At 39.7% G+C, this 27,933-nt stretch overlaps 1 protein-coding gene across 10 annotated transcripts in view; it reads right to left on the bottom strand.

Moving 5' to 3' along the window:
* Positions 1-27,933, bottom strand: part of SEMA4D (semaphorin 4D) — a 144,268-nt gene that overhangs the window by 44,535 nt on the left and 71,800 nt on the right. For 6 of the 10 annotated variants that reach the window (XM_048849253.2, XM_048849256.2, XM_048849254.2 and 3 more), the window contains exons 2-4: positions 10,588-10,981; positions 3,219-3,364; positions 629-691 (exon numbers count right to left, since the gene is read on the bottom strand). In XM_048849253.2, the coding sequence (XP_048705210.2) occupies positions 629-691; positions 3,219-3,364; positions 10,588-10,681 (303 nt within the window). In that variant the 5' untranslated portion in view covers positions 10,682-10,981. Of the gene's footprint in view, positions 1-628; positions 692-3,218; positions 3,365-10,587; positions 10,982-11,901; positions 12,093-12,749; positions 12,976-27,933 lie in introns of all 10 variants that reach the window. The other 4 variants (XM_048849250.2, XM_048849251.2, XM_048849248.2 and 1 more) reach the window with 3 other exon arrangements.

The following is a 27,933-nucleotide window of genomic DNA, read 5'->3' as shown; positions in this document are numbered from 1 at the left end:
ATGTGAATTACGGCAGTGTTTCTCTAACAGTTGATCGGGACTCTCAGAGTAGTCACAAAAGGCAATCAGGGAGATCACAAGGTACTGAGAGTTTTATTACAGTTCTAAAGCAAATAAAATAAAATTTCCAGAATAATTTTAGGGCAGCCAAAACCTTCAAAATCTGTGAGGTCAAATGTAGGAGACAGGGTAGCAGTAGCAGCCCCACTCCTTTCATGTGAGCACAAGTGACTCTCTCGCAATACACTATCGCACTCTCCAGCTCCCTGCACACCTTTTCTATTCAAGTGCAAGTGTTCTCTATCACCACTCACAACGCACGCACACAGAGTATAGACTTATCCATATTATCATTGATACAATTACTATAAAAGTAAAAGTAACAAATTGAAGCAGGACATAAGGAAGTGACAGCCTGAAAACATTGCAAAAACTGTACCAGAGTAAGTAGTTAAAGTGCAAAATTAACTGCTGCAGTTTACAAAACCCACTGCAATTAACCATTTGCTGGAATTTTTTTTATAAATTATCACTCCTAAATAGTTACATTCAAAACACTGTTGAAAATGCTTTCCAGAAAACTAAATTCATAATGCTTTGCTGAAAGCTAAAGGACAAACAAATTCACCTGTTTGGATTTGCCCTTGTCTGCACATTTAGTTTTTTTGTCTTCAGTGACCTTCCAATACAACTGGGGAAAAAGAAGCGAAACAAAAACAAGTTCAGTGCACTTCACATTCACTTGAAAGCTATTATTAAGCGCAATGCATAATACAGAGAGCAGATCATGTTTAAAAGACAGTCCGCTGCAAATAAGTCATTCTGCAAGTAGCTGTCAGGGACCCCTCAGTGTTTGTCTTTATCCTCTGGGGAGGTGGCATTTCTGAATGCATGTGCAGTAATAGAGGTTTCAGCCACGGCCAGCACCTCTTAGAGTTCTGTACAAAGATATACTATGACGTTTCTTCTCGAATTATTAATGAAGTTCCCTGTGTTGTGTTTACTAGTGAGATAAGATTATGGTAGTTTTAGAGACTTCTACATTAAAAAAGCTGAGGGAAGAATACAATTTTTGGGGGGAAATGTCAATAATTCCTGGACCGTTATGCAGCTAAAAGGGCTTCAGTGGCTGTACGTGTCGCCATGGATACTGGACTGTGTCCAGTATATCTATCTCCTGGTGTTTTTCACTGAATATCAATGTGGTTCTAGAGTAGTTTTGCTTCTTAATATGTTTCAGATAGTTTAAATGAAAATGATCAACTGTTGAAGAGGGATCAGTTTTACGTGCAGCTGAAAATCAATATAATCACGGGTCATGAGTATTTCCTTACACAACTTTGTGAATTAAACTTAAGAATCAGAAGGAATTTTCTCAAGACCGTTCTAGGTGAGAAACTGTGCTCTCTCTCTTAAGGTACGTCACACTCCTTTCCGAAGACCCTAAAGTACATATACACACAACTCTAGCATGGATATAAACAGCAATGTAGATGGTGAAGCATTGCTTAGGCGAGTAAAAGATGTGCCTGAACCCCATAGGTATGTACTCAGATATATACCCTCCATGGCTCTCTCTGTTTGTTCAAGCAGTGCCTGCCCAGTACAGTTTTAGCAGTAGAGTGTCCCACTGCCTCTCCTGCAGCACGGAAAGGCTCCAACAGAGTGAAGTCAGTGGGGAAATGCTCTGGCAGCTCCCAGCTGCTGAGTCTTTCCTCTCTGCTTCCCCCGTGCCACAGCCTTTCATTGACATGTGTAGCTACACACCGCAGCATGGACGTAGTGTGCTTTTCACTGCGACTTTCAGCTACGCATACCATAAACACTACTGCAAGAGGTGTGCAGTGTAGATGTAACCTTAGAGACACATTGCAAAACTTATAGCCCAGGAGGAGACTGCTGGCTTTAAGGAACCTTTGCACTATCCATTTGGATAGTTATGGGGTGTGGAGAGGCCCCACTACAGGGTAATTCAGACAATGCTAGGGGTCGGTTAAAGTTATGGCAGCCTGTCCTATGGCCTAAAGTGCTGCCTAGAATCTCTACAGTGCTGTTTGTTGTAGTCCTGCTCCTGACGAGCCCTTTCTGCCTCCAGCATGCCCCCTACACCAGGACTTGAAAAAGGGTCCTTGAAGGCAACCTTGCAACTGTCTCCCACAGTGTCTGCACCAGATACGAGGCTTTTCAGACCCCCGTAAGCCATTCCAGCCCTTAATGCATCATAAAGGGACCATAGCAGGGATGAGGATCTCATCCTCTGGCTATTCAAAATCAAGATGGCCAACCTAAACTAAACCCTCACAAAGTTTTAAACACATGGAGGGGCAGCAAAACATTTATTTCCCCCCTGATTCTGCTCCACATTAGAAATGCAATCATGCAAGGAGCTCTGCACCTTACACACCCAGTCATAGCTTCATAAATGAATGATTTATCAAGGTGGCAGCAAGGTTACAGAAGCCTCTAACTCCACCTTCAAATTTATTTTACTTGACAGTAGCCAAGATACTGTAACAGGGAGGCCGTTGTACACCTCATTCATGGTTGCTGAAGATGGCTTGTTATTTTTCTTTTTAATTTTCAAAATTAGAGCTCAAAATTTCAGAATTTAGGAGGCAAAGCACAAGTTTTCTACAAAAATGTCACCAAAATGGCATTTATACAAGAATCTGTTTAACATTTCTAGGTAACATTGCTAGGTAACATGAAAAAAATACTTAGGAGTTTAGAATTAGAAAAAGCACAGTAACTAGTGCTTTCAGGGTGAATTTTCAGAGTAATGTGCATGGATGGAGCAAACTGTCAAATTCCCACTAATGCTCACGGGAATCACAAGGTGAAATCACCTATTTGGCAAACTGAAAATTAATCCATTAAAGAATAAAAAATACATTTTTAATTTCAAAAAAATCCAGTGTATTTAAAGCAGTTCCAGACATAAAATACCTCAGTGAATCTTTACTAGAATGTTTTAAAATTCACTATTTCCTTCTCACCTTTCCTGTTTTTCAATGACATTACAAAATTACCTGTAATTTTTTCTTCCTGAATAATATATATGTGCAACATAAACACAAATATATTTACTATAGTCTACACACTATAGCTACATGAAATATCCTACTATCTATAACATTAGAAAAACAAATCTACCCCAAAAAATTCTGGGATGCAATTTTTTTTTAAAGGTGGATAGGAAATTAAAAATGCATACCTACCTCATGATGTTTTTCAGCAATATTCACTGAATTTAATGCAAAGATCACTTCTCTAGCTCCTACATATAAAACGTCTTTGTCATCACTTAGTAATAAAGTTGAATAGTTAAACACTTCTGGCTCCTGAAAATGGACCAGTTGTACTTCTGTTAAAGTAAAACAAACAGTAATGAAAACCATTTGAGGACTTTTTTTTTCTAATCTATCTAACCAATATTGCAGTACTTTGACAACATCTTAAAAGCAGCAAAACTGAACATAGAACCCTATTATAATAAAAATATTGGGGTCATCAAAAAGAGTAGTTAAATCATGGGTTCAGTTAGTCAGGAGTTTGGGGCTGCAGCACTGACATACAATTGCTTTTTCCTGGATTTCAGTTTAAATTAATATCTGGGATTTGTGCTGCTGATCTCAGTTTAATTTACAACTGGGATTTCAAACTACTGCACATTTGTTGCATCTTTATTTCATATTGTGTACACATGCACACAACAGTATACAAAAAATGACATTAAAACTCTAGAGGTCTGCCTTAAACTTTAACCCTCTGCTTCATTCTTAACTAACCCTGTGCAAGACTGAACAAAGTGTTAGACTGCCCAACCAAGATGCACCTTGATAGGGGTAGGTAGCAAACTACATTTACCCCCATACACCAAACTTGCATTCACAAGTGCCACCCATCAGCACAGAGAATAGTATCATGCTCTCGCAGGAAACTGCTTTACTCTCAGCTCCATGTGCTGCAAGTGAAATGGATTAGGCTGTCATTCTCTGATCCTAAAGTGAGATGAGTACAAAAGAGCAATTCAAAATGGCCAAACTTTGCAACAAAACGCTTGATAAGGGAGTGAGGGGAAATAGAAGACACAGGCCACTCCCTTTACTTTGGGCTTTCTAGCTGCCCTCCTGAGGCCTGGAGCTTTCCTAATCAGTCACAAATGCCTCGGAAGGGAAACGAGGGCTGGCAGGAATTAGACAAATTATTGAGCAAACTTGTCAGAAAGCTGGAATTTTCTCAGAAAGCTCTGCTGCAAAGAGGCCTGGTTGAGCTGCCAGCTGCTTGGGAAGCAGGAAAAACTGGGGGAAACTTCAGAGACACAACATAAGAATGGCCATACCGGGTCATACCAAAGGTCCATCCAGCTGAGTATCCTGTCTACCGACAGTGGCCAATGCCAGGTGCCCCAGACCATGTGAACCGAACAGGTAATGATCTAGTGATCTCTCTCCTGCCATCCATCTCCACCCTCTGACAAACAGAGGCTAGGGACACCATTCCTTACCCATCCTGGCTCATAGCCATTAATGGACTTAACCTCCATGAATTTATCCAGACAGGGAGTTCCCCTACTGGACAGGTTTGGCCCACACCAAAGGTGCAAACAGCTGAAGTACCATTGTAATGGATTTGTGGACTAGAGCTAATTAGGAATTTTACGACAAGTTGCTTTTGCATCAAAACCAAAACAGTGAAACTGGATCGGATTAGTTGAATTTCCCAACTCGAAAAAGCATAGAGAAAACAGTTTTCATATTGTTAAATCATTTTGTTTTGACATTTTCTCAATGAAGATATTCTCATTTTCTGGTTCAAAATGACTTTTGGTTTCAAAATATAAGCTTATTAGACCAAAAAGTCAAAATCAAAATGAAACTTTTCAAAATTATTGAAACATTTTTGATCACCTAAATTGAGGGTGTGTGTGTGGGGGGGGGGGGCAACAGTTTTTCATTTGTGAATATTTTCAAGATTTTTACTTTTTGTCCCAATGCAAGATGGAAAACAAATAATCAAATACTCAAAAATATTCATGAGATGGGAAAACCATTTCCTCTGTGGGCCTTAGCACAAAGAAGAAATTTTCTCTGCGAGGAGAACTAATGACCAGCCAAGCTCATGTTTAATGCCTATCAATTAAATTTCTCACTCTCATTTCCTTTCCCTCTATCAATTCTTTCCCTCATTCTGTCTACCCTTTTGTTCATTTTTCTGCTCTACCCTTTATACCAGGAGTGAGCAACCTGTGGCCCATCAGGATAATCTGATTGCGGGCCGTGAGACATTTTGCTGACATTGACCGTCCGCAGGCACGGCCCCTCATAGCTCCCAGTGGCCGCAGGTTGCCCACCACTGCTTCATACTATACCCTATCTTCATTATCAGCTCCTTTCTCCTTTCTGCTATCCCCCAATCTTCCTCTTTTTCACTCTCATTGCATGTGTATTTGAAACAGAGAAAGTCGCCATATTCCCTACTAGTAGTGGGGCAGTTGCCCCACTTTGGCAGAGGAGGGGTTAAAGCAGGCTAAAGGGAGCCTGTGCAGAGAAGGGCAGAAAGTCGGCCAGGCTGGGCCCCCTATAAAGGCTGCAAAGCAGAGGAGGCAGCAGCCTCTTCCTGACAAGCAAGGGAGAAGGACTGTTACCTGCCAGGTGGCGGCTCCTAATGAAAAGGGCCAAGAAAGTGAAAGGGCCAAGGGGAAGTGGCCCAGGGTACACAGGGAGAATAGGAGATTGAAGGAGGGCAGTGGGAGGCTGCTGCTAGAGGGTCCCTGGGTCGGGACCCAGAGTAGAGGGCGGGCCTGGGTCCTCCCCTCTCCCCTTACACCACACCTTACCATGGAAGAGCATGACCGATGTACTGTGCCTTGTCCCTGGGGCAAGGGACTAGACTTTGGGGAGGCAGGTGGCCACGAAGGCAGGTGGCCACGAAGGCAGGTGCAGAATGAGGACTGCTGATATCCCTAGAAGCGGGTGCGGGGGGGGGGGGGGGAGGAGAATAGAGCAGGGGCACAGCCAGAAGGCTGTGTTCAGAAAAGGATGCCGCAAGCCAGGGAGTAACGCGGGTTCCAGACAGCACAGCTGAGCAGGCAACGGGTGGGACACCACCTGCAGAGGGCACTCCATGGCTAGGACATCGCTAATTCCCAAAGCAACCCACAGGAGGTGTCGCAGTGATGAGGGCCCGACATGTTACACTACTACATAAATCTTTTCCAAGAGAACTAATAGAAAATCCCGCACCCAATTAGAAGAGACTGCAGGCAACATGTTAATGTATAGCTGTTGTGTGAATTTAAATTGGGAGTTCAATTGGAAACATGCATAGTTTGGCTGGAGCCCTATGATTTTGGTGCATGTTTGTATTTAAACACACCCTAATTTAGCAATGTAGCAGAAAATTCCAGATTAATACTAGGTATGGACCTGTACATATTTTTGTATAAAATTTGTTTTCTCTATTGTCTTTAAAGAGTCTTTCATAATGCAGGAAACTGCATCTGATATTTCAAATATTTTTCCAAACAATGTCCCAGGGCCCCCCTCACAATATGCTAAAATTCCCCCTTCAGAGTGAAATATGAATGTAAGAACATATCTCCATATAACATGCCTAAGACTGACATGTAACATTAAAAGCTGTATGTGCCTAATGGAGAATAAGACATTGTGGTGCTGGACAGAGAACAAAGGAGCAGTTGTGTTCAGGGGCAGGGGTATACATCAGAGCTAAATCAAACCAAGAGAAACTACTGCTGTTAACTATAGTCACCGCTATTTGGGAGCTCCAAGATGCCCAAAGCTTACATACAACATTTTTTCTCCAAGGTAATAAATCTTATATTCCCATGTTTCCTGGCTCTTTATGCCCATTAACATGGGAAATATTTTCAGGGCCTTATGCCAGTATTTTATTGTGGTCCTAATGTCCATGTATATTTTCCTGCAATAAACTCATTTGTACTTGACATCTGTGCTTAAGGCTATTTCTTCACACTGGCCATAAGCTTGCTTCGCTACACACTGCAAGCCTCTCATTTCAGTTGCGGAGTCAGGAGGAGTCAAGGACTCAATGGTATCCTTCACTCAGGATTTTCTCCTTGCCCAGTAAAAACAACCTTTATGGTATCTAGAAAGAAACATCACAGACATTACATACAGTAGCTCAACATATTTTATTGCCTTATAATCCGTGTTCCAAAAATTATTCAAGTCCTGGGCTATACAGAGCATGTAGAATTCCATAGATTTACTTTTTCACCCCATATTTGTTCCATTTATGCTAATAGAAATCAGAATGGTTATGAGTACTAGGTGTGATAGTGGCCATGGGGGAAAAAAACGGCTCAGTGAAGAAGCTGGATTGTGTTCCAATTCCATGTCATCACATGGCAGATGGAGAAAGGATCAAATATTTATTTGCTCTTTATTTGGTAGTTTATACTGAGATGTGGATTTATACCTAAGCACACAAACCCATTGAGTTATAAGAATTTACATTTCTATCAAGCCTTCAGAATGGACTGAAGAATTTTAGCTTCAAGCAACAAAAGGGGTTGCACATCTAGGCACATGCAAAGTCCCCCTTACCCCACATCCCTACAAAGTTCTCCCCTTAATAGTAATTTAACTTTCTACATTTCTTTTTCATCAACAGTAACAAGAGAGATACAAAGGGAAGAACAGGGCTTCAATTAACAATGAACTGATCTCAGTGGCTTTGGGACTGATTAGGACCAATTGCAACTGTAAATGAAATGGCTACGCAAAGTACACAATACTGTACATTGACACACTCCAACAGTTGCTAAAAGGTTCTGAATGGTAAAATGACTGCACTGACAAGGTACTTCTACTCACAAAACATCATGTCTGCTATGGTATTATTTCAAATCCTATTGCAATCAATGGGACTTTGTCTTGTATTCACACTCCACTTAAAGCTCTACTATGTAATGTAAGTGTAAGTAAAAAAAAAAAAAAAATTACAACAATAGTTATTGTGCAAGTACAACAGCTGTGTTCCAGAGTTTTAAAAAGGCATGAACTGCTTAGCAAGAAACTGATTTCACAATTCCATCCACCCACCCAAACAGTACTGATAGGTCTTCTCTGAAAAATTTTGCCGCACATCTTTCTGACAGGATGTGATTTAGATCTAAAGAGACTTATTGGACATGATTGCGAATTAGCAGGAATGTAAATAATTCTGTTTTAAACTTTTGTCCAGATTTTATTTTATGCTAAGTAGCCTTGGGCTTCTGACTACCTCTCAGTTGTGGACAATTTCTCCTAAAGTTTGTCCATCATGAGACATGCTAGTCTCTTTTCTCTGTCAATCCTGCAAAAGGATTGAGCGTAGCTGGGGAAATGTACAGAGACCTTCAGTGACTCCACTCGCCAAAAAAGTGCTAAGATCCCCCTAAACTCAGTTTTTCCTATGTAGCAATACAAACAGCTTAGTGGCTATGATTAAGGCTAAGATTTTGTCTCAGATATTTTTAGTAAAAGTCACCGACAGGTCACGGGCAGTAAAGAAAAAATCATGGAAGCCTGTAACTTGACCCTGACTTTTATTAAAAATACCCCTGACAAAATGGGGAGCCTAGCTGTGGGGTCCTCATACTGTCTGCAGAGATTGGACAGCTGCCGGGGCAGGTAGGGGCTCATCGCTCCAGGGTCCTGTGTTCCCTGTAAGCTGTGCGCTTGGGCAGCGTGCAGGAGAGATTTAAGTGCCGTGCACAGCTGGCAGCATTTGTTCAGGTGCCCCTCCCCCATGTTGCTCTGTCCTGCAGTTGCTCCTGGGACCCTGCTGGCTGTGCAGGGAGGGAAAGGGGGGGGTGCTGATGTCAGGGTGTCCCCCTCCCCTGTACTCCATCTCCACAGAGCAGGACAGGGCAGAGGGGACAGCCTGGCTCAGGAGGACTCGGAGCTGCTGCCGTCTGAATGGTGAGTGTCTGAGTGCACTGTTTCTGAGATTTCCCCAGCAACCAGCTCACACAGTCTCTCTGTCTCACTCACAACACACCACACACTTGCTCTCCCCCCACCCTCGAAGTACCCCATTTCCACAGAGCCGGGGAGGGGAGACAACAGGACTCCGGACAGAGCAGGGGAGCTTTCAGTGAGTGTCTTAAAGAAACAGCGCACAGCTTTCCCCAGCAGCCAGCACACACACTGTGTGTGTGTCTCTCTCTCACACACACACACAGTCTCTGTCTCTTTCACACTCACCTCCCAACACATACTTGTATTATTGTTGTAGTTAGTTCTTGGTACTTCCTGTAATGCACATACTCTCTGAAATTTTATTCTTTCAAAGCGTACTGGTCTATGCAGTCCATAATTTTTATTTCTCTTACACTTAAATTTAATTGAGTCCTGAGTTCTAAAATGCCTAATCTGTCCTAGCTGGAGTAATTATCCCTATGGTAACTTTTTAAAAATATATGTTATATCTAGGTTTTTTGTTTCTACTGGTGGCACACATAGGCACATACCTCGGGTCACATATCAAAATGTATTCCACACATGAATGGAAAAAATTAGAGGGAACATTGCCGTGGTCCCCTGGCTCAGAGCTCTGGGGTACCCCCGCCACCTGCAGCGGCCAGAAGCTTTGAAGGATCCCCAGCACCCTCAGCGGCTTGGAACTCTGGGGGCCCCCGGCACCTGCAGCCACGGGGAGCTGCGGGATCCTCCTGCCACCACGGGTGGCGGGAGGACCCTGCAGCTCCCGGACGACAGGGCTGAATTCATGGAGGTCGCTGGAAGTCATAGGTCCTGTGACTTCTGCAAACTTCTTGAAAAAAATCGTAGCCTTAGCTATGACACGTGACAGATAAGGATTTACTCTTTCTTGAAAGGAGGCAGGCACTTTTCCGTAACTCAGTAAATCACATGAGAGAGAAATGACAATAAATTGAACAAAAAATTCCAAACTAGTAATATATTATAGATTTTTTTCAGCAAACAAAATCTGAATTAATAGGTTACTTATTAAATGCTCTAAGACACATTTTCCCCTGACTCTGACTTTCCAGAACTTTCTATTGCTGTAATGATGCTTGATAAAAGAAATACATGCAGGTGTCGCCTTATGTACCGTATGAAGACACATCCTAGGAATTTTTCAATTTTTTTCATATCAAGAAGCAAACCAAGAAGCTTTGGCATATTTTTCACAGCATAGAAACAGTCAATTAAACGAACATTTTTATATTGTTCTTTTTCCTCGTAGTGAAGGGTCTAGTCCATGCTTTTCAAAAGTGACTAGTGACTCTAGGTTTCTATTTAGGGTGCTGAAAATGGAACAAATTCAAGGGGCCTGGTGTTCACACATTAGCTCTTTCTGAAAATCAGGCCCCAGAATCACTAGTTACTTTTGAAAACGTTAGCCTTGATCATTCATTCAAGTTTCATAATAGCAACAGCTAAGCAAAGTCTCTGTTAAATTGGGGGTTGAGGAGTTAACAAAGAGACTGGCAGGGCCCATATCACATTAATAGTTTTCTGTTACAAAGTGATTAAAGAAATTACATAGAACACCCACACCCCATTTCACTACTTAAGTCATTGTTCTTACCTCTATGTTCCCAAGTGATCCTTGGTACTGGACCAAATGCTGCTGCTGCTCCGAACAATAAACCCAAAGCTGCATACAAACTAGAGAGAGCCATGGTAAGAGTCCTTGCTCTACGGAAGTTGGAGGATAACTGCAACAATTAATCTTCCTTTTGCGAGGAAATCTCCAGTTCCAAATAGTATGTTACAGGGTAGACATTGCCGAACTTAACGTTGCAATAAATGGGTTGGAAAGATGTTCCCAAGCCTATGCATCCAATAGATTACTTCTCGAAGGTAATACACATTTTCCAGGACGCAGAATACAGAGATTGTTCACACTTTCCACAGTGTTTCTCAGCAATTATTCTGCCTCTTGAGAACATTCTTCCGATTCATCTTAGTAGTAAATGAAACTGCATAGGGGAAATGGGGTGGAAAAAGAAAAGAGAAGGAAGTGGGTTGAGTTTTCAACAAGATCAATGACTTACAGCCACATGGTATTTTTGGCAAGTACTTCAATAGCATTATGCAGAGTTTATAAAAAGAGTAATTTTCACAAATTACATGATTATAAAATTATACTTTATATGATAACCACAGACAACTATTGACAACAGTAATTTCTATCTACTACCCACATTATAATTCATATTTGGAGGCACATAGTACTGCCATTTATGTAGAGCTGAAAGTCTACTCTGCTTTACATCTTTTCCTGCCTTTAAACGTGGTTGTTTTTTTTTTAAAAAAAACCCCTGCTTTTCTGAAATATAAAAAAATAAATACAATGGTGAGTTTAGCAAATTTATATTTCAACATGTTCTCTTCTGGAATCATGTTGAGACTAGAGCTGACAAAAATGTTTCACCAAACTGCGTTGAAAGAAAACATTCCAAAAAAGTCAAACCATTTTGTTTCAATGTTTTCAAAACACTGATTTTTCAGTTTGAAAACTTTTTTAAAAAATTTCCTTCAATTTTATTTTTTTAAAATTAAAATAATTGAAAATACTTTAATTTGAAATGAAATATTTTTGTTTGACCCAACACACAAAGAATTTAAACTTTTTAATTCACCAAAAATTTTGAAAAAATTTGTTTTCAGTATGAGGCAAATTTGTTTTCCCCATTTTTTCAGAGTTCACAACAAACCAAAAAAATCCATTATTTGCCCAAAATGAAATGTTTTTGCTCTTTCAACAACCTTAATTTTTTTATGGTCAGTCTACTTCCTACTCAAAAGCTCCAAATCAGTCATCAGAGATGTGTGGATCCAAGACACAAATACAGGGCTAAATTCTCATATCCTCACTCATGTAAGGGTATCATAATACCTTATGCCACAAGCGGTTTCACAGAAGTCAATGTGAGTAAGTGTAATAGGCTGGGCCTTTCTCTAAGATCACACTTGAGTGGTTTCAGAGGCTCTTCTCCCACAGTTCTTTTCCTGCTTTGGAACCGTATTCCAGCCTTTCCAGGATCTCCGGTCTGGGGGTCTTCCACTAACATTCAGTCTCTGAGTTTCCTGTAAAGGTCTGATTTATTTATAGCAGTCCAGTAAGGCTGGACCCCAGGTCAGGGTTTATCTTTGCCCCCTGCCCCACCGTGATCAGCTCTCGGGTCTGTTAAGTCCTTGTGGTCAATGGAGGCTTGTCAGCAACATTTTTAGGGTATTATTAATATTTGGAATCGAACAAACAGGCCAGCATGCCCTTAAGAGACCATCTTTCTAGCACAATAGTACTTAATAAACCACACATTTTAAAGGCGATTTGTAAAGGTTTTTCTGGTTTTGTTTTTAAATCCCCCTTCAAACGTTAGTTAGATTCCAGAAGAGGAACAAAGCAAATGTAGTTAGCATTTACCACCAGCAAAAAAATCCTGAGAAAATCCTAGCTACAAATATTCTCATTTCCCTGACACAGCAAATTACACTGCAACCAGAACAAAGATTTGAAAAACTCCTTTCCATTTTAAACCTGTATATTCATTCCCTATGTTTATGGTACAGTGGTTGTGATGTCATTCAGTCTGGCAAACAAATGAGTAAGTCTGCAGTTTAGACTTCATGGGATATCAGAGAGATAACTTTCTTAAAATACATCACTAGCTGTGTTTCTAATAAATTATATACTCCCCCTCTGCCTCCCATCCTTGGAATCGTACATGTTTAATTACTTACCCTACAGGAACTGCAGGTTTTCAGGATGATTTCCCATATGTATATTCCACGTTTGGTGTGTGTACACGCTATGTACTGGAGACTGATTCTTTTGGTCAGCAGTAACTGTTGTAGCTGTGCCTGAGCCCTGAGTGTCCTTGTGCCTCCAGCTGAGCACATAAAGGGCAGGGCTACCTCAACCATCTCTCAGTTCCTTTACCCCACAAAGTCTGGATGTTATCAGACTCTGTAACAGGAGGGATGGGGGGCAGGTCAGCGAATATATACGTATGGAGCACACATCTTGAAGAATTACAGTAATAGTAAGGTAAGTAATCATTTCTTCTTCTTCCAGAGCTTGCCTATGTAATATCCATTCCACTCGTGCCGATTCCTACGCGGTGATCTAGTCACAGGAGGTGGATACGATGTGCTGCAGTAGAAGTGTTTTAGGGCATTGCTATACTGAGTGGGAACCAGTTTAGTATTTTTATTTCATGTAATTTAGTAGAAGTGTAAAAAACAGAACAAATATTTTTGTAAAATGGCAAAACATTTTAGTTTCTTTTGGCTCCCCTTCCAGTTGAATGGTAATTTCTTCTTCTATTCTATCACTTAGCTTACTGAAGAGACTTGGTAGGTCCCCAGTCCACATTAATCGGTTTTCCTCTCTCCTCCTCTCTTGCTCTTTCTTTATAATTACATATCACCAATATCACAGGAGCATAGAGGCAATCATTTCTCTCTACCATTTATTTAATAAGCAGCTGAAAATGCAATGACCTATTAACCCTCCTATAATATGAGAGAGAGGTCTCCAGAGTGATACTGTTAGTGTCCTGTAAGCTTATGAGTCCCAAAATAGAATTATTTTAATCCTATGGCCCCATGATGGAAAAGTATTAATGCTTACTAGTTGCCATGGCTACTGTCTTGGGCTATTTCACCTTTCTTAGACTACGAAAAATGACAAGGAAAGTCTGGAACAAACAAACTACATTATCTTCTCAAACTGAGGAAGAATAAAAATTGTCTGGTTGGCTCATTAAGTGCTCATTTTTCAATGTTAACTGAAAAGCCTTCTGGATGCCCGGCAGAAATATGACATTTTATACTCCCTGTGTTGATCTGCAAATGAACCAATCTATAAAAAAAATTAAATTGGACTTACAGGACATAGTCTGTTCAGGGCCAACTTGTGACACAATTAAAAATATATATAGGTAGTTTGGTACAAAATATGCTGTACTGAGGGACACAATCCTACAAGGTGGTGTGTATGCTCATCCCCCATTAGTTTCAGTAAAAGCTGGAGCATGACAGGATCTGGCCAAATCCACCACAGCAAAAATTACAGTATATATTTATATACAATATACACAGAAAATGCCTAGGATTTACCATTTTTGCAGTGTTGAAAATTGTTTGTAGGGGCTAGTTCATTCATACTTGCAGGGAACTTATCCCGAGTGTGCAAGGTTTCAGTATGAGACTGCTTTGATGTAATTCAAGTGAGAGAAAGAAAACAATGCAGAATATACAAAACCAGTGGCCTGATTTTCAAAACTGCTGAGCTACTGCAACTCTCATTGACTTCAATGAGATTGATGAGTGCTCAGCACTTCTGAAAGTTAGGTAATTGTGAAGAGATTTAATCCCAAAAATGAGCCATAATTTGTCCAAAAACAAGTAAATATTAGAAAGAATACATAAAGCAACCTTGAAACCTTAAGTGTACTATCAACTTTAAATATTTAGGCTATGTTCTTCAGGGCAACGAATGTTTCTATGTTCTGTAACACATCTATAAGTTTTCAGTGGCAGATACATTTAAAATAATAATACATGATGTTAAAACATATACTCTGCTGCCAAGAATGTTTTCAGTCATCATTTGGCTGCAATTAATCACGATATAAAGGGCACACTGCCTGTATGATCTCTCCATAATGCTCTATATCAACAGTTGACTGAAATACCACCTTTATACAAGAAAGAAACAATTAACAGAGCACATGGCAGTTTGCCAGGGCACAGCTGGAATTCCAGAGCTGTGAACGTCCCTGTGTTCATCAATAATGCTAGTGCACAGACAGAGAAATAAGAGATGTCAATTTCTGATGCAGCAAAGGAAAAATAGTGAAGTAAAACACCTACTCAAGAGGGCATATGGAATTGGTAGACAAAGCCTCCATGGTTTGAAAATTTTATTACATAAACAATGGAGAGTAAAACAGTAAAGTCTAAAATACAAAAATGGGGAGCTAGATGGCTTAAAATACTGTTATAGAGACAAAGACACATTCACCTCTATGTCACCAGCTTGAACTTGCCACAGGTTAGTAGTGACTGAATGTTAGTATGCTTGGTGGACTGTATGGAATGATTTAGTCTCTCGGGCCATTTTCTGCCGGAGCCATATCCCTACCAAAAAACGAGCACTGCAACAGGCACTATTGTTGGCAGACTTAACAGAGAGACCAACGATGAAATGGGCCTGAAAGAAAAACTGCCTTCGTATCGCTCATGGTGGTCAGGATGGAGGCCCCCAGTAAAATTAAAAGCAGTCATAAACAGGATCTTATTAGTTAAATTTTCTAACAAGCTTAAACTATACCTGCACTGCCTATAAAATACACCCACACCCTACAACAATTCTAAGAGATGCATGATACAGACTATTCTCAGATTACTTTAAAAGATTCAATATTATAAAGTCCAGAACCTTCTATGCTATCTGTGCAATCCCAAAACATTATGATTTACTGTCATATATAAGGCAAGGAGGGCCTGGGAGCAGTCTTGTTGCAAAACTAGCCCAAGGTTCGTTTACTCTAGCATTTATCTTAGTATTTCTCACCAGTAGTGGGAGCAACAGTGGGAGCGCTGGTGCAAACAAGGTACCAGTGTGTTAAACGCTCATCTAGACCTTCTGTACACAACATGACGATTTAAACACAGCCAGCCAGACAGCCCACAATAGTGCCTCTTGATGGAATTGCAGCACTGAGTAATGCAACAGTGGAAACTGTTAAGGAAAAATACTAGTATGGTCACACTAAATGAGTGAAATGCTACTAGGTAGCATCTGTTAAAACAATGGGCCTCATGATTTTTGATTAAGAAAATACAAAGGGAAGCTTGTAATCCTGGGCCTCATGGAAGCACATCTTTTTTATTTTTATTCAAAGATTATATTACATTTTTGAATAAATAGAAATAAAAGAGGGAAGGAAGGCAAAAAATCTCTATTTGGCAGTGAAATGGGAAAAGAAGCTGGAAACCAAAGGGTGGCATTATCAGAAGTGGTAGAATTTGTATGCAACAACCAAGCTACAGTTTAACAAAAACAACAAAATCCAACACTCTACAAAGCTAATCAGAGGGTCCCAAATTTTGTGATGGGAGTTTAGAGTTCTCCAAACTCCCGGTACAGATATTTGGAAGTCAGGCAGATGGATATGGAACATTTGTTCCTTTTCTTATTTAAAAATATGTTTGACTTAATTATTGTGCTGTAGTTCAGGGGGAGCACCAATAGTTTTTATGTCTAGAGAAATTAGTATGTGCCACCCTAACATACAGCTGGTGGCAGCTGATAGTGCTAGGTAACTTTCATTGTCTGCAAGGGAGAAACATACAAGAAAGGAATGCTTATTTAAAATGTTCATAAGTGACTGGCTTCTCTACATAATACTGGGATTATTGGTTAATATAACATCCTTCAGAATGAAATTATTCTACGGATTGTTGAAACTGGCAGGTCACAAATAGTGAGATGTAAAGACATTCTCCACCCCATAATCAAATGAAGCATATCTTTTAAAAGGCTAGTTAAAAATCCTATTTATTCCCAAATGTAAAATATAACAAACAGGGAGCCTAGGATGATTAGATAATGATTTGTTAGATTCTTTAGTAAATGCTACTGACTCTATTCCATATTAAGTTGAAGAACAAACAAAGAACAAAAACTAAACCGAACAATCTTTGTAAACTATAGAAAAAAATAGGGACTTCTGTGATCCACTTGCTATGCCACAAATAATCTCCACGTAAATCCACCTCTCTCCTATCCATTCATCTGAAGTTCTCTCTCTTTGTTATGGCTAATGAAGGACCTATCTACACCATTTAAAGCATGATGGGCTTCCTATGTGAACCAACATAAAGCCACGTCACAATCTTAGAGAACTGCATTTTAATCCTGAAAGATTCCTAGTCTAAAACCCAATTCCCTAACATGGCTTCGAGTATTTCACAAGCATGCTGCCCCATTCTTATAGGTGAGAATCAGACATGAAACATGAGACAGAAACATGTTACAACACAATCTATGAACGTGGTTATTTTTGCAGTGTAATAGAGTACACTGAGCATTAGGCTTTAAGCGCATTCTGGGGTAGGTATCTATCCGTTGTCTATAAAACACCATGCATAACTGTGCCACACTATAAATAAATAATAATTTTGAAGTAGCATTCAATTCTGGCAGTTATTAAATTCAATTCTGCTTATTAAATCAACCCTCTGACAAATCTCCTGTGTCCAGAGTTTATTTAATGTGTTCTTCAGGGATAGAGAATATTTTTTCTCAGGTATCTGTATCAAATATTGTTGATATGATACAGGATTTGAGGCCAATAACATGTGCTTCAAATCCAATTCTACTTAGCTGCTATGGGGAATGTTTGCCAGCTACAGCTATGATAATTCAGGTTATAATGAATCTGGAAATGTTCCATCAAATTTTAAACAAGACTTAATTTATTTGTTGAAGACACCTTCCAGGAAAAATGATATGTCTAATATTAATCCAGCTTCTAATTTATGCTTTCTAATCAAGAAGTAACTTTTCCAATTACATATATTTAATTACAAACACAGCTTGCTCAACTCGATTTGCTTGAAAATTTCAATAAATTTTCAGAATGCATCATAGAAACTGAACTGTGAAAGAGTATACAATAGTTCTGTTAACTGCATCTGATTCACATTTCTTTCACATTTGATTACATCAGCCTTCACAACATCTGACACTGATGTACATAGTGGTTTTTTGTTTTGTTTAAACACAAATTTATTTTTTTACTATGCATACTGCACTGTGTGTTTCCTTTTCCACTTGAATAATCTTGGAGGATGGAAACAGAACAGTCAGGCTCATATTTGTTTCAGATCAATTTCACTTACAAGGTCTCCTAAACTAGAAAAATACTGAAATGTTTGTGTTGCAAACACTGGATTTAAAGAATCCCTTCAACAAATAAACAATTTCCATTACATTTTTTAATAACCATGAAACAACTTCTCCTTTCTATACTGCACCAAAGATGTGGTCCATTTTGTGACTGATTACTTAATGGAAAGACCATTACTATAAACAGAGTGTTGTAACGTACATGCCAATGTGTAGTTCAAAATTTAACCATCAACATTTAGTGCTACACGGTTGTTATCTCTAACATGGCCATGCAGGGTGTAAGAAAGACAGCAGCTCTAGGTCCCTCCACAGCAAGTGATCTAGGTCCCTCCACAGCAAGTGAGAGGAGAGGGGAGCAAAGCTATGACCGCTCTCCCCAACAGAGGCAAACAGAAGTGGTAGGCACCTTTTTCAGGGCTGCAGTTATTTACTTCTGCCCCTACTACCATCACCATAGACGGAGGGGAGCCACAATTCCCATATACTCTGGGCTGACCCTAAAGGATCACTCTAGCCCATGGGAAGATGATTAGTTTTTCCCTTTACATTTTTATATCTTCTACGTTTGCACCACTGACCTTCACATTGGGCATACGTAGGTAGTTGTTGGCCAGTGAGGTTAAGGGCCTCGAAGTGAGCATCTCCTCCAGCCCAACATTAGCTGCCAGGAAATCTTCTCCCAGTCAGCCAGAATGGAGTAAGTAAGTATGGTAGCTTTTGAAGACAACTGAATATAGCAGACTGTTCTTTTCATGATAATTGTTTAATTATATGATTTCATAGAGGCACATTATTGAGGTAAGGGTGAAAAAAATCTCACTAATAATGAAATAATATTTTAAATTAAGTCTATCAATTTAGAACAGTATTCTGAATGCAATGGAGCCGTGGTGAGGATTAATTCCACAGGAGCTTTCATGGACTTTTCTTGTCTAATCACATTTCTATTGGCTGCCTGCCTGTCCAGGAGACATTTGTAGTAATACCATACAAATAAACTGCTATTCATAGTTTGCCAATAGCTATGACACAGTTACACACATTAGCGCACTGGGACTTGAATATCAAATTGACATTCCCATCAATTCCAAAGATTCAAACAAATCCAGGCGTCCCCCTCAGGATCTACCATCTGTCCTAAAATTTTCACAAAAGCCTTAAAACCACAAGATGCAGGGAGTTCCACAGAGATTGTATTATATTTTCAACCTGTTGAAATATTAAATTATATTCTTCTATATCAGCTAAGATTTCAAAGCCCATACTGAAAAATTATTTATTTTGGTAAGTTATTTAAGTATGGTGACTTTTTTTTAAAAAACCCAAAAAGTTACAGTCTGAACAATCATTCTTTGTAAATTTTCAATAAAAACCTCCCAACTAATTATTTTGACAATTGTGACTAAATTATGAAAGGTTAAAGAAAACATCCACTGGATTACAGATGAATGAAAGAATGGAAACAAGTTAAATTCATTATATTCATCTTCAAGGAAACTTTAATTTTACTGTAATTCTTTTACATAAATTGAACATAAATCCTTCAGCATTATAAAAGGGAAAGTGCTCACACCTCTACTATAAAACAAACTGTATGAAACATTAACCTACTAAAGGTACTTCTGAGAATTTAGGATAACTGACTAAAAATAACTGCACTACCCTCCTCTTTAATATAATTTACCAGTAGAACCTATCACTCATGTGTACTCCTTCCTGTAACTAGCCTTTTGAAACGGCTGCTACTCTGAAACCAATCAAAAGGAAAGAAATTTAGAAGAAAGCCTCCAGACAAGCAGCAGCTCTCCCCATCTTTTATTATTTATTTATTTATTATTTTAAGGTCTGGAACGGTAGCATTCAAACAAAAACATCCACTTTTCTCACCAAAATATAGTTTCCATTCCAGAGGTCGGCTGCTGAAAAACACATATATACTCTTGCTGCTAATGCAAACACTTCACTCATACAAAAACCAGCCAAACCGCCTCAATATAGTTCAGTCTTATCAGTAAATTTACTTTAACACATACAGAAGCAAACCACAGGTTAAACAGCCAAATAGTAATGAACTACCACAACTGCATATGCTATCAACGATTGTTTTCAGAATGAATTCTCATGAATAGCCTGTGTGGTTCAAGAGTTCTAAAATAGAACAAGTCAGTATACAAAAAGGTGGGTTAGAGCTTCTGAACTGAAATATTGTAATACACATAATTAGCATTTTGTTTTAGTAATGTGGATATCTAACATATCAAAATAATATTTGCTGCTACATCAGTTTCCATCGTTCTACCCTTATGCTGGAATTCTATGACATCTCCTAATTTGGTGCATAACAGGAATGACCAAGAGGCAGAAAGAAAACAAGAATGGTAGAGCAGCAAATGAGCTAGGACTATAAATAAAGATCAATGCAAAAGTAATCTGCCCATTCACTGCTCCTGCAGCTTCTGTTTTCATGGCAGTATCTAGTACCATATCTGCTATGCTGGCTATATTTTAGCTCATATAACTATATCCTGGCCTGCAAAAAACTAAAAGGTAGCACTTTGGAGAGGAAATCAGTAGCATCACTCATGGACTTACAAACAACAACTTAAGGTTTTCACATCTACGACTTTCTGTGGACAGCCGTCAGCTTACAGAAATCCTGTGCTTCACCAGTGTTCTTATTAAAAAAAATAAAGATAAGTAAATGATTTGTTTCTGAAAAGGTATTGGGAGCTACTTTAGTCTACTACAATTCAGCAATTTATTTATAGTTCTCCAAACCATTCCTCAAATACTCTTTTTTTTTTTTAAGTCAAAAATTCAACTCTTAAACTGCATGTTGGTGCTCTCTTTTATTGTTCCCACACTGTCATAGATTCCAAGGCCAGAAAGGACCACTGTGGTTACCTAAGTCTGATCTCAAGTATAACACAGGCCACAGAACGGTACCAAAATAATTCCTGGAGCATATTTCTTAGAAAAACATCCAATCTTGTTTTAAAAATTTTCCATGATGGAGAATCCACCATGATTCTGGGTCAATTGTTCCAATGGTTAATTACTGTCGCTGTTAAAAATCTATGCCTTATTTCCAGTCTGAATTTGTCTAGCTTCAACTTCCAACCACTGTTATACCTTGCTCTTATAGACTGAAGAGCCTAATGCTAAATATTTGTTCCCCTTATAGGCACTTATAGACTGTGATCAAGTCACCCCTTAATCTTCTCTTTATTAAGCAAAATCGATTGAGCTCTTTGAGTTTATTGCTATAAGGCATGTTTTCTAATCCTTTAATCATTCTCATGGGTCTTCTCCAAATGCTCTCCAATTTATCAACATCTTTCTTGAATTGTGGGCACCAGAACTGGACACATTATTTAAGCAGTGGCTGCACCAGAGCAAAATATCAAGGTAACATAACCTCTTTACTCCTACTCTAGACACCCCAGTTTATGTACCCCAGGATTGCATTAGCCCTTTGGCCACAGCATCACACTGGGAGGTCATGTTCACCTAATTATCCACTATGACCCCTGAATCTTTTTCAGAGTCACTGCTTCAGAGGATAAAGTCCCCATCCCGTAAGTACTATCTACATGTACTTTATTCCTACAGGTATACATTTACATTTAACTTTATTGAAACACATATGGTTTGCTTGCACCCAGTTTACCAAGCAATCCAGATTGCTATGAATCAGTGACCTGCCATCTTCCTCATTTGCCACTAGCCCAATGTTTGTGTCATCTGCATATCAGTCATGATTTTATGTTTTTTTGCAGGCCATTGATCAAAATATTAAATAGCAGTGAGGCAAGAAGTGGTCCCTGTGAGATCCTATTGGAAACATACCTGCTCAATGATGATTCCTCATTTAGACCTATCAGTTGGCCAAGATAAGCTTAATACATAATGCAAAAGAACACACTATCACAACTAATTGCAGCAGAAAGTTCCTGCTCCTAACTAACAAACCACACTTTGTGTTTGGGAGACTGCATCTTCTCATGTGGCCTCAACAATTATCTTATCCTGGTGACTCACAATCATACCTTTCTATTCCCTCAGCCCTATTTTGCATCTCAGCCTGGCTCTGTGACACTTCCTCCTGGTGTCTTGCTCTCAATTTAAATTTAGCATGGCCAAAACTGAGCTCTTTCACTTTCCAGTCCCCATCAGTCCCCTGCCTCCCACAAACCTTGAGTAAAGGCTGGTCAGTGAGAGCCCGAAAAAGGACAAATCCTATTCCTGCACTCACACAAAAAACCTTAACTCCAACATTACGTATTTTACCACCACACATTTTTATATATATAAACTGTAATATGACGTTGGAGTTTATCTTGGACATTTGAGAGTTTGTGAGGAAAGGAACACATGCATTATGAATGGTGACCTGTTGGAATTGAAAGAGAGGTTACTGTGGAGCTGAAAAGTCTATGAATGTTCTAATTGCAATAACTGAGTGATAAAGCACGAATGCTGAAGTTGGTCTGGATATTAATTGTAGGCTTAACTCGTGATTTCCTTGATTTTTAGTGACTGTGTTGATAGAAAATGTATTTGAGCAACCTGAACTCTTTATTAACAGAGTGGTGTGTTTGGTGATATATATTTATTAAAAACTCCTCTGACAGGGGATTTCATCTTATTTTCTGCCTAAATGAGTGACTAGGATACTAATTAAATTTTAACATACAAGAGTAAATATTAATTCTAACTGTTCACTACAATTTCAGTTAAAGCATACTACTAAGTCTCTCATCACGAAGTCCAGCAAAGAACAAGGATTCCAAGATTACAACTGTCCGGGGGCGGGGGGGGAAACAGGTGTTGGGGATCCATCCAACACTGAGCAAATGAAAGACCAAATCCAACTTCGCTTCAGATTCCACTTTTAAAATAAAACTGTCATTTTCTGGCCTTATACAAATTGTTTCCCGAAAAACTATGATGAACTAGGGCATGGACACTTTAGAGCAGTCAGCAGATGCTCTTCCAGAAGCAATGTCAGAAAGCATTTTTGTGGTCACTAAGCAATGCACTTCATTAGGACAAAAGATACTGGAGTATCTGTGCACTCAACCACCTACATGTATGAATGCTCGAACAACATATCATCCGCACATTTTAAAAAAAATAATATTTCAATCAATACACAGAGAAATACTGTTTCCCTCACCATACACATGCTGTTTATTATTTTGGGAGGTCCTCTGAAGTGTAATCTCATCCTCTCCTTCTTCCAGAGGAAGGGCTTCAAAATAATTTGTTGGTGCTAGTAATAGCAGAGCTGAAAAGTATGTGGAATTCTTTTTCTTAAGATGAGGGGAGGGGAAAGATAAAGAATTTCCATGTAATTTTAAAGGTCCAATATTTTATCAAATACCAAGGGCAGAAAAACTGCTCTACTTCATTCGACAGCTAAGATTCCAGGTTTTTAAATGCTGTACGGTATTATGCCAGTGGTTCCTGAGTTAGTGGACCCTAAATTGTTCACATCCTTCACAGTACGCAAACACACAAACCATTTACTGTGTAGATCAGAGTGCTTTCAGTATCCCAGCATCCAAGACCAGTCTGCCCCGAAGACAACTCTACTGGTAAAGGACATTCTTTTTTGTATTAAAAAAAAATGCACATACCACAATAGCAATAATGAAAAGAAAACAAAAATCCACTTTGAATAAACTGCCTTCCCCCTCCAGGAAAAGCGATATGAAACCAATTTAAGTAGGGGTGGTGAGTAGGCAACAACAAAAAACAATTGGGGATTGGTTCTGGTTTGAACAGGGGGTTGGACTAGATGACCTCCTGAGGTCCCTTCCAACTCTGAGATTCTATGATTCTATGAAAAACAAAAATAATCCCACCAAGGAAAAGACCCTGATGAGCCCTCTCTGTTTGAAAAGGTGAAGAGACCTTGAAGTTTCTGATGACTTTTAGAACATGCCTGCAGTAGTGTCAAAAACTCCCTAAAGTCTGGAGTGCCCTCATGGCATTTGTGGAGAGTGAGGGAAGGAGGAGAGGTCAAAAAATAATTTCAACATGAAGTAAAGGAGTGAAGAGTTTTAGTTCCTCAAAGAAAGGACATGTCTCAGACCCAAGTTCAAGGATCCACTTAATATTTTAAAACAGACAACTTAAACCCATGAAGTCAAATTCTCTGCTGGTATAAGTTGGTGTAGCTCCACTGACTTCAAGGGATCCTTGCCATCTTACACTAGCAAAGGATTTAGTTCAGGTTCTTCAAAGAGGTAAGCAATATAACTTACTTTATTTGGCTATATGTAACGGACAAACCTTGCCCTCAGTTCAAAAAAGCTGAACCTTGAAGCAGTATTTTAAAAATGTGATTACAGTCCAAGGATGGAATTTACGTAAGTTCTGTAAGAAACAAACCTCTCACATCCCAAGAAACAAAAAACAAAGGATTGCCTCAAGCTCTAGTGAGTCATGAATGGTCATCCCTAATTCATAAACTTGAGCTAGGTTCATTTAGGCTTGTAAGTACACTGATCTTATACTGTAAGTATACCATCTTATACTGATCACTAAGCATATTTTCCACTATCGTGTATTTTCTTTTAAAATTTCTCTCTCATATACTCTATGTGTGTGTGCGCATGCATACACTCATTCATATATAATTCAATACTAAACTAAGTGAACACAATTGCAGACAACAAATGCTGAAATGCGTGTATACTTACAAGACTTAAAAACACAATGTTTTCTGTCATGTGTTAATGTATTTGTTCCATTAATGGTAAGTAACATAAATCACTAGAATTACAGAAGAATTATCTGTACCTTTGTGCAAGACTGTGTGTTGATATTAACAATGTGAAGGTCACTTTGTGACCTTCTCACTAATAACTGTGTATCAGAAATCTGTAGTGTGTTTGTACCATACTACCACCTCTCACTTTGTTAAAAAAACACAGGTGCAGATCTTTCAATGTAGGTACTTCAAATTTCAGTCAAATTATGTGAGCATATGGGATTAATAGAAGTTTTGGTTGCTGAACAGGATCCTAGTAATGCCAATGAGACTAACTCCAGCAAAGCCTAACACAGGCTTTTTTCTTATGCCAAATGAAGAGTTTATGCCAGAGAAGAGTCATTATTATAGTTGATGATTAACTTTTTAGAATTTGGCTGGTGCAGCGATCATCACATTATGAAAGGGGAAGGGTAGATGTGAAAGTCAGCTGCACTGGGGAGGTTTTGTCTCAGCAAGTCTGCAGGAAATGTTGACCACTTTAGTTGTAATTTTCTAGTCCATGCATGCCAAGAAAAGGAAGAGAAATAAGAACTTTTCAGCATTACAAAATGTCAGAAGAACCATGACAATATATGGAAACATTAATTGAAGGCACATTTGTGTTCATGTACTTCCTCACAGATATAAAATCGAACAGTGGGATATAAAAAGCTGAGAAGACATCAGAACTGTATACCGGCCACAACTTAGCTCAAATGAAAATACTGCAATTTGTCAAGTTTCGCTTTCAGGTTAAGAAAGCAGAAGTGTGACTAGGTGCATAACCAACCCATAAGCAAAAATAAATTGTGGTCTAGACAGACCTGTCAAAAAATTCAAATCCATTTACAAAAAATAAACCTATTTTAGTCAACCTGTGGAACTCATTGCCAAGGGAAGTTCTGAAGATCAAAACTATAATAGGGTTCAAAAAAGAACTAGCTAAAATCAGGTAAGATAGGTCCATCAAAGGTTATTAGCCAAGATGGTCAGGAACACAGCCCCATGCTCTGGGTGGCTCTAGTTTCTGACTGCCAGAAGCTGGGAGTGGACGAAAAGCGACAGATCACTCAATGACTGCCTATTCAGTTCATTCCATCTGAAGCACCAGGCACTGGCCACCCTCGGAAGACAGGATACTGGGCTAGATGGACCCACTGGTCTGACCCAGTATGCCCATTCTTATGTTGTTCAAGATTAATTTTTTTAATGGCAAATCAAAAAACTCCACACAATGTAGTGGGTAGATATCTAAAATTTTCAGGATTTATAAACCTTGTAATTTTTAAAACTTAAAGATGCAGCCAATATACCAAGGGTGGCCAAACTGCGACTCCTTTACACTTAAAGTGTGGCTCACGGAACCCCCCCTCTCTGCCGACCAGACTGTGGGGGGGAAGCTTGGGGCTTCTGCCCTGTGGGAATGGGGGGGGGTCTCAAGGCTTCAGCCCTGCAGGAAGCAACTGCTGGGGCTTGGGGCTTCAGCCTCACAGCAAGGTGGTGGGGCTTCAGCCCTGCAGCAGGGTGGGTGGGGCTCGGGGCTTCTGCCCTGCGGGAAGGGGTGGGGTCTCAGGGCTTCAGCCCCTAGCCTCACCACCCTGCTGCGGGGCTGAAGCCCCTAGCCCTGGCAGGCACCTCCCACTGTTGGATCATATTAAAGAAGTTCTGTATTAAAATCACAAATGAGTTTGATTCCCCAGAGTTTAAATTCCAGGGTAGTACTAATTAAGAGGTCTCTTGGGTTTTGGTACTGTTTCTCTCCCTCTGTGTGTGAAACTTGCAAGCTGCTAATTGCGTTAGTACATTCTAAGACAGAGTCTGTTCTCAAAGCAGTTCACACAGAGAGAGACTCAAAGCAATACTCTGTAACAATAGAAACAGCATCCAGAGACTCCCCGCCCTCTTGTTGTATTAACAACTGTGATTAAAATAGAGATAGAGGATGTATGTGGGTGGATGCTTGGTGTGGATAATAACTGAATGATCAGGGAGGTGCCAGCCTAAGAATCTAGTGTCCATCGGCTGAAGAAGGCGGCAAGTGGAAATAACCAGAGGACCCCCAGAGGGCAGACTGGAATCCACCCAACAGCCTCAAGAATGGGAGAACCAAAGAACAAGATAACATCTAGCAGCACAGAGCCGTCAGGAATGTGCTATTTGCTGATTGATTCAGCAACAGCATGATGAAGCAATTCCCACAGACTGGCATAGGAAGAAATTCCTATAAAAATAGACTCTAGAAAGTGAGAACTTTGGGGTCCGATTCTGCAAACCAACTTCCAGGAGTATCAGATGAGCATCTGACAAGGCCCTGCTCCCTCCTCATGTCCAGGCCACCTGGCCAGTGGCTTGGCATGAGCAACTCTAAGGCTGGTAACTATGATAACAACCTTGCAGAACCTGTGTGTGTGTGTGTGTGTGTGTGTGTGTGTGTGTGTGTGTGTGTGTGTGTGTGTGTGTGTGTGTGTGTGTGTGTGTGTGTGTGTGTGTGTGTGAGTGAATAGGAGATTGAATGGAATGTTATAGCGATTCACAATAAATGTGTTATTTTGCCTTTTCCCCTTTAATAAGATCCTGCTGGTTTTTACTTTATTGGTATAACACCACGGGGCAGAAGCCCTGAGCCCTACCACTCAGCCACAGGGCAGAAGCCCTGAGCCCTGGCAGGCTTGCCCAGCTCTCAAAATTCTGAAGATTTCTCAAACTTCAGAGAGTCAGTAAGTTTGGCCACCCCTACAACATACAATATTAATTTATTCCGCAAAAAATCGAATGCATCCATTTTTGTTCTGGAGAAGAGGCCCTACCAAAGTCCCTCACTTCTGATCCCCATTACAGCTTCAGGGCCAATTTAGTGGTCCCACCATTTTTGCCAGAGAAGGGACCATGGACATTCCTCATGGAGCTTATCGTGTTTCTGAAATAGCACTCAACACTGTTTGGTACTGTTCACACTTCCAGTTAAACAACTTTCTGCTGTTATCAGCAATGCATATATTGACGAGATTCCTATGGTTTCAACCCAAAACCATGTATGACCCAGGGCTTGCTTGAAACTTTCACAGACCTCGTGAGCATGTCAAAAGAATTAAGTCTCACAACCCTGTGACATAAGCAAGCATTGCCCTGTTTCTACGTTTGGGGAAATGGAAGAATAATGAGGTTTAGGTCAAAATTTTCAAGAAACTGTCCCCTAATTTTGAGTGCCTCAGTTTTTAGGTGCCTGATCTGAGACTTGT

Source organism: Caretta caretta, chromosome 5, assembly GCF_965140235.1.
Source record: "Caretta caretta isolate rCarCar2 chromosome 5, rCarCar1.hap1, whole genome shotgun sequence".
Taxonomy (NCBI): Eukaryota; Metazoa; Chordata; order Testudines; family Cheloniidae; genus Caretta; species Caretta caretta.
This window is presented reverse-complemented; position numbering and strand designations above follow the sequence as displayed.